We start from the raw sequence: 12085 nt of genomic DNA, 5'->3' as shown, positions 1-12085 counted from the left end.
GGGGGGGGGGGGGGGGGGGGGGGGGGGGGGGGGGGGGGGGGGGGGGTTTGGGTTGGGTTGCTGGACCAAGGGGAGCCGCCTGCCTGAGGCACCCAGAGCAAGAAGTCAGCTTCGCTCCAATCTCTCAATTCCCGCCCTCTCCTGACTGAATCCACAGGAGCTGGACCCCCATCTCAGACGGCACCCACCCCCCCCCTTCCCCAACTGCCGTCACCACTGCTTGCCAGCGCTGTCACTTCCCCGACGGGCTCATCTGCCTCTGCCAGGGAACATTAGCCCAGCTGACTTCATCAAGGAGGTGAGGAGAGGCAACACAAATCCACAGAAGTATGGGCACCCGGGCACCCACCCTCCGCGGCTGCTGGCAGAGCTGTCTGAGCTGCTGAGAGATTCGCAGTAGCTTGGCCTCATTTGCATATCACTCCTTTAATGAACAATTCAAATGAATCTGAAATTTTCAGTTCTCTACTATCCGCGACTGGTGGGATCTCCTCACATTTGTCCCTGACACGGACCAACCATTCCCACGTTCTCCACGTGCGCTTGCGAAATAACTTCCTGCGCAGCGCAGGTGAATGGGGCCCCCACCCCACCCCACGCCCCTCCCACGCAGAACCCAGCCTCGCCCCCCGCCCAGGCCCTCACCCCCACCCCGCGGCGCCACCAGTTGGGCATCAGGCTCCGTTTGGGGTTCGATCTGTCTTCTCTGCTCCATTACCTTTCCCTGATGGCCTCTAGGGCCTGGGGAGGGGAGAGACTTGGAGGGGGTCTATTTAAAAGATTTTTGGAATCTGTGCCTGCGCATCACCCGCTGCCATGAGTTATTTCAGCGCCGATGTTTGTCTCGAGCTGATTATTCCAGCCCGAGAACAGGTGGAGCAGCCTGCGGTGGCTTATTCGTCAGCCAAGGCCATCTGTTCCCAACAAGCTGAGATTTGTAGCTGATTTCTACTGGGGAGCAAAGAGTGGGGGCGGGGCGGGAGAGGAGGCTCACCCCTAGCCCCAGGGGACTTAGTCCTCCTGGATCTTCTGCGATGCCCGAGCCCCCAGGCGTCCCCTTCTAATACCTATACCTTCTCATTTTCTCAGAGAACTCACTCGTCGCTTGCCTCTCGGAAACAGCAAAAATAGTTTTTCCTTAAGGGGCTAAACGTTCTTAGATGGAGTCAGGTCTGAGAAGCACAGATCCATCCGCCAGGCACAAAGTCTGGCCACTGAATTTTGTCCATCAGCCGAGATCTTAAAAAAAAAAAAAAAAAAAAGTATACAACCATGACACAAATATTCTAAATGACCTTTTGACTCTTGGCTTCTCCTTACCCCACTGCACCAGTCCCTTCACCGACAAGAGTACAAGCGTCTCCTTTCGGAAACCTGTCACCTGCCGGGCTCCAGGCTGCACGGGAGGGCCCGTCTAGATGCTCCCCCCGCCTTCCTCTCCCCTAGATACCCTGTTCAGGTTCCACCCTCCAATCTGCTCCTCTTCCAGCTTCTACTCTCCGTGCCAAGAGGTACCTGCTGCTTTAAAAACGGCTTTCCTCGAGCAAGGGATCTAAGCGGTTTCTAAGCAGCTTTGCCACATTGGTTTCCACCCCCCACCCTCGGCTGCTATTTCTATCTATGAAATGCCGGGAAAGAAGCTACTCTTTAAAATCACACTAATATGACAACTTGGGGTCTTCTTTGGTGTTTGGCACAGACATACATCTGTACTGACTTAAAAAAAAAAACGGTCTGGGGCGCCTGGGTGGCCCAGTTGGTTAAGCGACTGCCTTCGGCTCAGGTCATGATCCTGGAGTCCCAGGATCGAGTCCCGCATCGGGCTCCCTGCTCAGCGGGGAGTCTGCTTCTCCCTCTGGCCCTCCCCCCTCTCATGTGTGCTCTCTCTCATTCTCTCTCTCTCAAATAAATAAGTAAAATCTTTAAAAAAAAAAAAAAAAGAGGGCGCCTGGGTGGCTCAGTTGGTTAAGCGACTGCCTTCGGCTCAGGTCATGATCCTGGAGTCCCGGGATCGAGTCCCATATCAGGCTCCCCGCTCAGCGGGGAGTCTGCTTCTCCCTCTGACCCTCTCTCCTCTCATGCTCTCTCTCACTCTCTCTCTCTCAAATAAAAAAAAAATAATAAAAAAAAAAAGAACTTTTAGGGCGCCTGGGTGGCTCAGTTGGTTAAGCGACTGCCTTCGGCTCAGGTCATGATCCCGGAGTCCTGGGATCGAGTCCCGCATCGGGCTCCCGGCTCAGCGGGGAGCCTGCTTCTCCCTCTGACCCTATCCCCTCTCATGCTGTCTCTCTCTCTCTCAAATTAAAAAAAAAAAAAAAAAAAAGGTCTGAAAACTTTGTATTATAAGCAGATACTTCATCTATAACTCAGCCTCAAATAAACCTATTTCTAATTTTTAAAAAGATTTTACTTATTTATTTGAGAAAGAGAGAAAAGAGAGAGAGCACAAGCAGGGGGAATGGCAGGCAGAGGGAGAAGCAGACTTCCTGCTGAGCAGGGAGCTTGCTGTGGGACTCATCCTAGGACCCTGGGATCATGACCTGAGCCGAAGGCAGACGCTTCACCGACTGAGCTACCCAGTTGCCCAGCCTATTTCTAATTTTTAAGGCGCCTTCTAGTGTTTATCTATTTATCTGTGTTTTCACATGTACCTTTGTCATAGGCACACATTCCCTTAAGAACCCATTCATAGACCTGTAAGACTGCCTCACTTTCTAGTTGGTTCTCTAGGCTTATTTTGCCAGTTCCTGGGAGCAGAAACTCCTTTTCTGCTATTCAGTCTTGCCCAGTTGGCTCAGTATGTGGTCTACTGGAAACAGCAGCCTCCACAGATGAGCTCTAGGGCTCTCAGAGGCAGGCCACGAGTTCTGTGCTTCTAGGGCAGAAACTTCCAGGGCAGTGCCACTCCCTGGGGTGACTCTTCCTTGCTCTCCCGAGGATAGTACTGGGGGGGCCGGAAGCAGCCCTCAAGCAAAGGTGCCAACCTGCACTGCCACCTGCCCGTCCCCAGGACTAAATACGAGCCATGAGGCCTATTTCACTGCATACAATTTTGTATTTGCCTGATTACCGGTCATTGACCCATCTTTCAGAGACATAATGTTTCCAAGGCTATTGGCTGCATCTTCTAATACCAGAATGTGTATGTGGTTGTTTTTTTTTTTTAATTCCTTCTTTTTTGATTCTCCGCTTTCAAATTCCCTAGCGTCCTCTTTTCCCAAAATCCATTTGCTTCTTTTCCCAATCTAGTCAGATCATAGATGTGGCACAAAACATATAAAAATTTATTAAAATGTGGAAACTCTTTGACTCTTAAGCCACCTCAAATATAATTTGCCTGGATGGTGTTGAATCTTAATATCCTCTTTGAGGTTTTTTTGGTTTTGTTTTGTTTTTGTAAAACTGTCATTGCTGACTTTTGATATCTAAAGCAAATTCTATCTGCACATTTAAATATTCCACTGGGAGATTTATGTCACTGACTTCAATTGCAAAGCACACATCCTTTTTGGAATCTCCCTCTTGTATATGACCCATCACTGGGGTTTACGCTACAAAAGACTTAATTTCTCTGTGAAATTCCTTCTAAACAAATCTAGCATCCTTGTTAACTCCAGAATGACTATTGCTCTGGAAATCACTTCTCCCAGATCAAATCCCAGAAAACGGTCTGGATTTTTCCATTATACTGTAATGAAATTAGACTGAGGTGAATATAGCTTAATATATGCATTCCGGGCCATGTGGAGCTGTTACTCATATTGTTGGCACCATATGCATGAAGCACAAAATGTGATAATGTATGGAGGATGCTCTGAAAATTGTAAGGAGCAACAGAAATATAAGGTTGACATTTCCCCCCAAAATGCCAAGAAGTGTTTCCTTACTTAGGCCAAGCTTTTGTGAATACCAGGCACATGGCGATTAGAGACGTCGACCGTGACAGTGATTCGTGGCACTCTCCCGTCTCCCTTTATCCCCTGACAAGGTCAGAAGAGCTGGGAGTCGCCTGGCCCTTTGCTGGAACCAAGCGGAGGTCCCTGGTAGGACACACGTCACCTCTATGAGCCTCAGGGAGAGGACACTGCATGGTTGTGATAAAGGTTAGAGGACATAGTAAATGCTCAGCATATGGGACCATAGTAAGTAGGTGCTCAGCAAAATGGGAACTATTGTTGATTTTGTCATCCTCCTCATCCCGGGGTCACTAATGACAGGCCGGAAAGGGCACCCCTCATTCCCAGCTCCTGCCAAGGACCTCCAAAAGCCCTCAAAAAGGCGGGAAAACAGTATTGTCGGGTTGCTGAGCGAGGAGACCGGTCCTCACACAAAGGGAATCCTTGAAGAGCAAGGCCGACCCCAGTCAACTGCTCAAGAACCTTTGGAGGGCAGTGGCTTCCCGGCCTCGCGGAGGTGCGGGTCATGCAAATGCCATATGAATATGCTAATACACGGGCTCTCCGCGAATGGGAGGGCGCCTGTCCGGACTGGCAGAGCCCGCGGGGAGAGCCGAAGGGACACGAAGAGGACGCGGAGGCGCAACCGGGCTGCTGGACGGAACCAACCCCAGACAGACAGACTCCCACCAGGAGAGGACGTCCCTCCCCCAGCGCCGGCCCCTCGCGGCCCCAGGCGCGCCGCCCGCCGGTCCCTGGGGCTCCTTACCGAGGGTGATGAAGGGGTGGCGGAGGGAGGTGCTGCGGACAGCAGGGAAGGGGTCCCTCCGAATTTAGGAGCCAGAAGGTTCTTGCCAGCACTACCGCCTTGTTTTACAGTTGAGGAAACTGAGCCCAAGAGATCAAGCCCCTTCTCGAAGGTCTCAGTGCTCCGGGGCAGGAGCGCTTGGCAGAGCAGGTTTTATCTGCTTTTGTTCGGTTTTCACTACGGCCCGTGGCGAGCACTGTGTAGGGGCGAAAGCGGCAGCTCCGAATGCACCAAAAGTTGGTGCATTACCAAGCAGGTCCCCGACTGCCCACCAGGCTGGGGGATTTAGAATCGAACACTTCCTGGGGAAAGATGAAAGGAGCTGGGGTGGCTGCTAGGGGCAGCAGCAGGCAAGGACAAATCAGCCTAAGCTGGTCTGGAATGTGTTGCTATGTAGAAGGTGAGCAAGAGTTCCAGCTTCCAGGAGAACCAGCTCAGAGGAAATGAAAGGGGAACAGGAGGATTATGGTTAGATTTAAGGCAGCGCTTTCTCCCAGGGATGACAATGGGGCCCTTTGTTCAGTGACCAAGGAGGGCTGCCGGCGGACTCAGCCCCCTCCCTCCCACCTGGAGGCCCTTGGAAACCCAGCTCCCTCTAGTCCCCCAGGGCCCAGCATGGAGGACAGGAATGAATGATTGACTTTGAAAAGTCCCCACCATTCGGGTAGGAGATCCTTTCCCCGATGGGCCCCCTGGGCTCTTCGCTGAGGATGAGGACAGCAGACCGGCTGGCTCTGGGGCCCTGCGGGGAAAGCGGCAGTCATGGCATCTCTTGCAACACGCTCACTGCCAAATTGATTCAAATTGGCTTGGATATGAACATATGATTAAAGGAGCGGCGCGATTCATTTATCAGGAGAGATTAAAGAGCGGCATCTGCGCAGCCTAGCTGGGGGACAATTAAGGAGCAAATCGCTAAGTGTCTGTGCCACCAGGCATGGGGGTGGGGCATGCGGGGAACAACTAGGATAATCTGCCAAGAGGACACAGGACAAAAGGAGGTAGTTCAGGAGTCACTGTGGGCCGCTGTTGTCTCTGGCCATAGGCTGGGCACCGTGGGGAGCCTCACAGGGCTTTGGTCCTCACCTCTCATCCAGGAGTCAGAGCAGTCCTGAGGGTCTGAGATTAGAGAGGAGAATCTGTCGAGGCAGCTTTGCGCCTGGCACAGGGACAGATTTGCTGCCTGTTTTGCGAGAATCATTTATATCTTAGGGACCAGAGCTGCCATGAGTATACAGGTGAGGGCGGGAGCTTACGGAGCTCTGAAGGCACACCCAAAAGGTAGTTGGGCTTTGATGGACCCGCAGGCTCCTGGACTCCCCTGGGGAGTTGGTGCTGAGGGAATCGCATCCTTCCCTGGAGCCTAGCATCCCGGCCAAGGGGCTTTGCTGCAACTTCAAGTGTCGGTCTTGAGAGGCTATGTCCGGCTTCCTTAGACGGCCCATGGAGATCCCTACCACCACCCTTCTTTCCCTGCCTCAGGGCCTTTGCTTAAGCTCTTCTTTTTTTCCGGTACACCTGTGGAAGTGCTAGCCTTTCCTCAAGCCCCAGCTCAAAATACCAGCTCCTTTTAGAAGCCTTCCTGTCCCCCTCCACCTGAAACCGCCCCCCCTAACCTCCCCCCATAATATGTGCAAAGCAACTTCCTCTCCTTCTGTTATGTCTCATGTAATTATTTCCACGTGGGTCTGCCCCGATCCACGAGCCCCTAGATGACAAACACTGTAATTTGCATCTCTCTACTCACCCAAAGCTTGCACATATTAGTAGGCGCAGTCCCTATTTTGTATGTCTACCTTCTCCACTAGAATCTCTGCTTTACGAAGGAAGGAGACTCATCGGTCCCCAGCACTTAGAACAGGGCCTAGGCCACAGCTGGCAGTTATGAAATATTTGACTGTCGAGTGAATGAATCAATGAATAACATAAGCTTTCTGACTTGAACAAAGCACTCTGCCCCAGACTATTGGATACTGATGATGCTCTTTCCAATTAGGCAGAGACCTGTGTCACTGTGGGTCCAGAGTTGGGGTCTTGTCTGCAGATGGGAGGGACGTTGTCACACTAGTTCCTGGGAGAAACAGAAAATGCACCCTCCTATCTGAAAGCACGAGTAAAAGATGAACACGAGGAGCCAGCAGTTAAAAAAAAAAAAAAGTAACTTTTCTTTTACTACCCTCGCTATTCAACGGGGGGGGGGGGGGCAGTGGAGAGGGGAAGTCTCTTTCATTCAAGTTGGATCCATTTTACACTCCTCTCCCACTCATTCTGGGGGACTCTCCTCCCTCCTTCCCTTTCTTGACCCTTTCTGGGTGGCTGACATCACCAGAGCACTGGCATTAGGGCTGTCTGATACCCTTTCCTGCCTACCTGTACAAACCAGGGGAGCCTGATTGACCAGCTATAAAAGAAACTTTATGCGTGTAGGGATTATAACTGGTCACATTACAGAAGGTAGAGGAGGAGGAGGGGCCATTTGTTTCTTGCCCTTCTGCAAGAGCTGCCTCTTAGCTGTCAGTGAGCCGAGCAAGCGTGGAGGCAGTGAGGCACGAAGGCAGAGACTGAGCAGGGCAAAGAAGCCAGAACTCCCAGCCTACTCATGTTGCCCTGTGGACAATGGGGCTGGGGGCCAGAGAGACTTCTGCCATGTTTTGATCAAAAAGTCATATTTGGAATGACTAAAATTAAACCTAAAATTTTTTTCTAGTAAGAAGGACTTGCATCCCTCAAGAAAAAAAAAAGAGAGAGAGATAGGATCTCTGTAATTGGTAAGATTTAATAATCAGAGGGACCTCAACATTTCTGAGTGGAGGTCAGGAGAGGATGCAATGTGGATGGTTCTGCCTGATTACAATCACAGGCTTTTAAAATAAAAGACGGGGTTTGTCTTCCTTGACCAATCTTCTCATCCTACTACCTTTGCCTGCCCCAAATGACCTTCCAAAGCTCTGAGTGGCACTGGTCTGGTGTGGGAGTAGGCCAGCGACCCTGGCGCTTTCCCCCATCCCCACCAGAATCCTGACTCTGCTCCCCGGGGACCACCCAGGACTTTACCTGAGCCTGAAGGAACAGGCAGGAAAATTGGCAGAGCCAGGAGGAAAAGGACATTTATTTCCATACATCAGGTAAACAGGGAAGAGAGAGCACAGCCCAATGAATACAACCAATTGCAGGGGGCGGGGGGGGGGGGCGGGGTGGTGGGGGCAGCGGATGGGAGCGGCACCAGGCACTGCCCTCAGGCCCCCAAGTCTGGTGGCATTGGTGGGATGAGCTTTAGGGTGGGGGCTGGGACTGTCAGGCCACACGTTGTCATGTCTAGGGTAAGTGTGTGGGGGCAGGGCAACTGGATGAAGAAAAATGACTCCGGCTCAGGACAACGGTGAGGGCTTGTGTCTAATACGCATCAGTACTGACCCAAACCCCCATCTTCAGTTTTTCTGATCACAAGCCCTCAACCCGCGGCCTTCCCTCTCCAGTTGGGCCTATAGTCCAGGCAACTTGGACAGAGCGGCAGGGAGGCAGTGCTTGGGTAGGCCCCGAACTGCTGTAGGTGGAATGGGTTTAGTCTTAAGTAGGTCATTGCACTTAACACACTGATGAGACGGAGAGGGGTAGGGGCCGAAAGTGCCGGGTGGTACATACGCACCCCTGCGTAGGCTGGCTCGACCCATACCCAGAAGCACCTGAGAGCCCCTCCCCAGGCTGACTGAAGAATCTGGCCCCAGCTCCGCTCACCGGTCTCTCCAGCTGCGCAGAGAAAGGACTGCTCTCGAGTGAAGATGGAGATGAGATTCCCCTAGTCATTCCCGCAAACCCCAGCTGCCACCACAGCCCCCTCCCACTCTCAGGGATGCAGCTGTGATGGAGAGGTTGGGTATTTAAATTAAAAGTAAAAAGACAGCAGGCACTGAGAAGAGAAAGCCCTCGCCCCAAGCCAGGGTGGGGAGGAATGGCCGTTCCTGCCCCCCGACTCCTCCCCATGGACCCAGCAACCTAGAGTGTCCCAGCAGGCAATCTGCCCACCGTCCCTGAGCAGGGGGCTGAGATGGAGGTCAGCTTGCTGGCTCCATGCAGTGCCAAGCCACCTGCCACTGCCCACAGAGTGTGGCATTTTGGAGGCAGAAGGAGCAAAAAGTTCTCTTTTCAGAAACTCCCCCACCACCTCTTCCACGTGGAGATGTCAGACACCCACAGCTTGGAAAGCCCCCCAGACCCAAGGGGGCCGAGTGTTTCCCATGCAGATCAGCAGTCAGGTGGCGGAGACCTGTGCCCCACCATTTCCTGGGAGAGGCGCCGTGGCCGCGGTGGCCGGTGGGTGCAAGAGGTACAGACCACTCCCCTGGGCTATGCGTTGGTCTCTGTCGGTTTGGCCTCTGTGTCGCTGTCACTCAGATAGTTATGATGGGAGTATCGCGGCCTGGAGGTGCTGTCCAAAGGGTCGTGCTCATCATCTGACCGGTCAGGGGCAAGGGACTTCCAGTAGCTGGTAGGGCTGCCGGGAGAGAGGAGGAGCAAGGTCACGGCGGAACGATGCCCTTAACCCTCAGCACCAAAGCCTTTGGGTCTGGGGAGGCTCCCAAAGCCCCGTCATAGCATTCCCCAAAAGCCACAAATTGAGAAGTAAATTCAATTCCTCACTTCCCCAGAAGATATGCAGAGTAGTGAGGGAAAGGAGCGCATTGTCTTGATTCTGAAAACTTTTGAAACTCCCTGGAAAGCAATGTGGTAGAACCGTGGGTCTCAATCTTGAGTATGCCTAAGAATTGGCTACAGACTCCTGCATCCTTCCCCTGAGAAATTTTGATTTGTTAGCTTTTGGGTGGAACCGAGGAATTCTGCATTTTCAATTCTTCCCCAGAAGATTGTGATGCAGGTGGTCCCTGGACCACACTGACTTGGAGACTGGCAGTCTGGTGATTACCTGGCTACAACCTGCCAAAGTTACCTTATCCCTAAACGGGATTCCTTCTAAGAGGGAGGGGCTTTCCCCACTGGATACTCCCAGACCTTAACCCTTTCTCCTCATTGTTTTCCTAAGGCCTGTGAGCATTTCTGCCCTTGACCATGGCATCATCTACTCACCACAAGGAAAGGAGGCTAAGGATGTAGGGACTGGCTAGATCTCTGCTTCAGGATGGCACAGTCGTCCCTTTCTTGGTACCATAACCCAACCCTGCAGAGTTTTCCTCAGGCCACCGGGAGCCTACAGCTTCCCCTCACTAGGATGTGAAGGAACATTATCCCCTGGATGGGGCAGGCTCCTGGCATTGAGCAAGGATGGAAACCTCCTGCTCCAGTCACCTTTTTTCTTTCTTTCCCAAAGCCTTAGAACCGCCTGCCCCTGCCCCTCCCACCTCTGCTACCTTGCTGGTTCAAGTGCACCGTAATTTCAGCCCTCTGAACAAAATGCAGCCCAGAGTGCCCCCCCACCAATGCCCTGCACCCAGAGTTCCTGCCCAGCGCGCTCCCAGGGACACAGCTCTTCTTCCAGATCCCAGAGACTTTCCCCTGGGATAAACAGGAATTCAGTGATCCCTCTACCCCCAACTCTGCTTTAAGAATCTCAGGGGGGACCTTGTTTACTGGCCTCTTTGAAGTTCTTCTATCCCCAAACCAAAAGAGGCGGAAACAGTATTCTGCAAGAAAGACCCACATTCTTAGCTTTTCCAACTGTATTGGGAAGAAAGGGTTTGGCTATGGAGTACTTCCTGTGTGTGAGACACTGTCCCCTGCACACCACAGGCATCTTACTCTTCACGACAACCCTGTGAAATGTCACCAGGAAGCTGGTTCAGAGAGAGGAAGCCTCTTGCTCAAGGTCACACAGCCAGTATGTAAATTTGAACTTGGACTCTTAGACCTCAAAGCCTTTTGCTGACTCCACCCTGCTGCTAGATTGGGTGACCTGAAGAGAAAACACAACCAAACCTGAATGTTCCCTGCCTGCCTGGGTGAGAGCCCAGGGGGTGTGTAAAGATAGGTCTCTCTCTCTCTCTCTCTGTCTCCCTGGGGAGAAGGAAGAGCCTGATAGAATACATGTTCAATTATGCAGAATGGTTCAGGAATGGGGCAGTCTGGTTAATAGTTATCATATTTCTCATGAATGAATTACCATTTTTAAAGGAATCAGAATAGCACAAAACACATTTAATACAAACTAGACTGAACATAAATGAGTCTTACTTTGATGGGCCAAAGGCACTTAAGGACTCTAGGGTGTCTCAGGGACAAAATTATAAAGCTCAATGATGACTGTGCAACATAGAAAAAAATGGGGTTATTTTAGCTTTTGGGTTGTTTGAATTCTAAATTAGTGGGAGCCTGGTTTTATTTTCAATTTTTGGACAGAATTTCTGGGCCCCCAAGTGCTAAGGTCTCCTGTTGGGTAAAGGAAGGACTGACTTTGTGGAAAAACAGCAGGGTTATTTTGGGGGCAGACGGGGGGCAAGGCAGATGCCAGGACCGGGACCCAGATGCAGACGGGGCACCGCGGGGTAGGGTCGATCTGAGCTCTTTTCCATTCCCACGCCTCTCCTGAGTGGGGCTGTGGCCCCCACTCCCACATTCCTGTGCCCGCCAAGCAGACAGACGCCTGGATAAATGACAGCCAGGTTCCGACACTGCTCCATCCGGGTGCTGGCAAGGGGCGGAGGCAGCCGGAGAGGGGGGCCGACTCCATGCTCCTCTCCCCTGCTCCGCGGAGCTGCAAGATACCCTTGCTTCTAGCCGGGTGTGCTACAAGCCAGGCTCTCTGGTGCCACAGCTGTAGTCAACAGCAGGCAGCTAGCCCCCTCCCCAGGGCAAGACTCAGGGTCGGCAATTCGAACATTTCAACCAAATTGTGCAAAAAGCTTTCCTCCCCACAAGCCGGAGTCTCCTGTGAAACGCTGTCACAAACAATTTGGTGTATAAGCTAATTCCTGCTGGGTGAGCCCAGGGTGGCAGCCCCCTCTCCTTGCCTTTGCTATGGATGAGTTCGCCGTCTGAATTCTCACCGGTCCCTGTCGCCAGATGGGAAGCTAAGCCACCGCTCTGCACCCCTTCCCCACCCACCCCCACGTCGGGCAGTTTAGCTCCCCAGAGCCCAGCCAGGTCCTCCCTCCCCTGGCCCTTCCCTAGCCGGCTTGCTATCGGCTGGCTAGCTTCGGCTCGGTGCCCACTCTCCCCGCCGTGAACCCAATCCTCCTCGGTGGTGGCGTGTAGGGTTTCAGGACTACTCTTGTTTTTCTGGTGGACAAGAGGAACAGCGCAGGTGGCTGGCGGAAGAAACAGGCTTTGTGGGTTTTTGTCCTTGCTGGTCGTAGGGTCGAGGGTGACGTTGGGCTGAGAGCGTTGGGTCTGAGATGCAAGCTGCTGAGCAGCGTGGGATGGCCCAGCCAGG

The 12085-nt window shown here is 52.6% G+C and overlaps 2 protein-coding genes across 7 annotated transcripts in view; both read right to left on the bottom strand.

Annotated features, from left to right (window-relative positions):
• Positions 1-7795: 7795 nt before the first annotated feature.
• Positions 7796-12085, bottom strand: part of MYO18A (myosin XVIIIA) — a 95708-nt gene continuing 91418 nt past the window's right edge. For all 6 annotated transcript variants that reach the window (XM_044921675.1, XM_021704212.2, XM_021704216.2 and 3 more), the window contains one exon: positions 7796-9196. In XM_044921675.1, coding sequence (XP_044777610.1) covers positions 9049-9196 — 148 coding nt within the window. In that variant the 3' untranslated portion in view covers positions 7796-9048. The remainder of the gene's footprint in view (positions 9197-12085) is intronic.
• On the bottom strand, positions 8156-8815 carry TIAF1 (TGFB1-induced anti-apoptotic factor 1). Its single transcript, XM_021704415.2, has 2 exons — positions 8804-8815; positions 8156-8500 (listed from the first exon to the last, which is right to left on the bottom strand). The coding sequence occupies exons 1-2, from the start codon at positions 8813-8815 to the stop codon at positions 8156-8158; spliced, it is 357 nt and encodes a 118-aa protein (XP_021560090.1).

Source organism: Neomonachus schauinslandi, chromosome 15 (genome assembly GCF_002201575.2).
Source record: "Neomonachus schauinslandi chromosome 15, ASM220157v2, whole genome shotgun sequence".
Classification (NCBI taxonomy): domain Eukaryota; kingdom Metazoa; phylum Chordata; class Mammalia; order Carnivora; family Phocidae; genus Neomonachus; species Neomonachus schauinslandi.
Note: the sequence above shows the minus strand (reverse complement) of the source record. Positions and strands in the feature narration are given on the sequence as shown.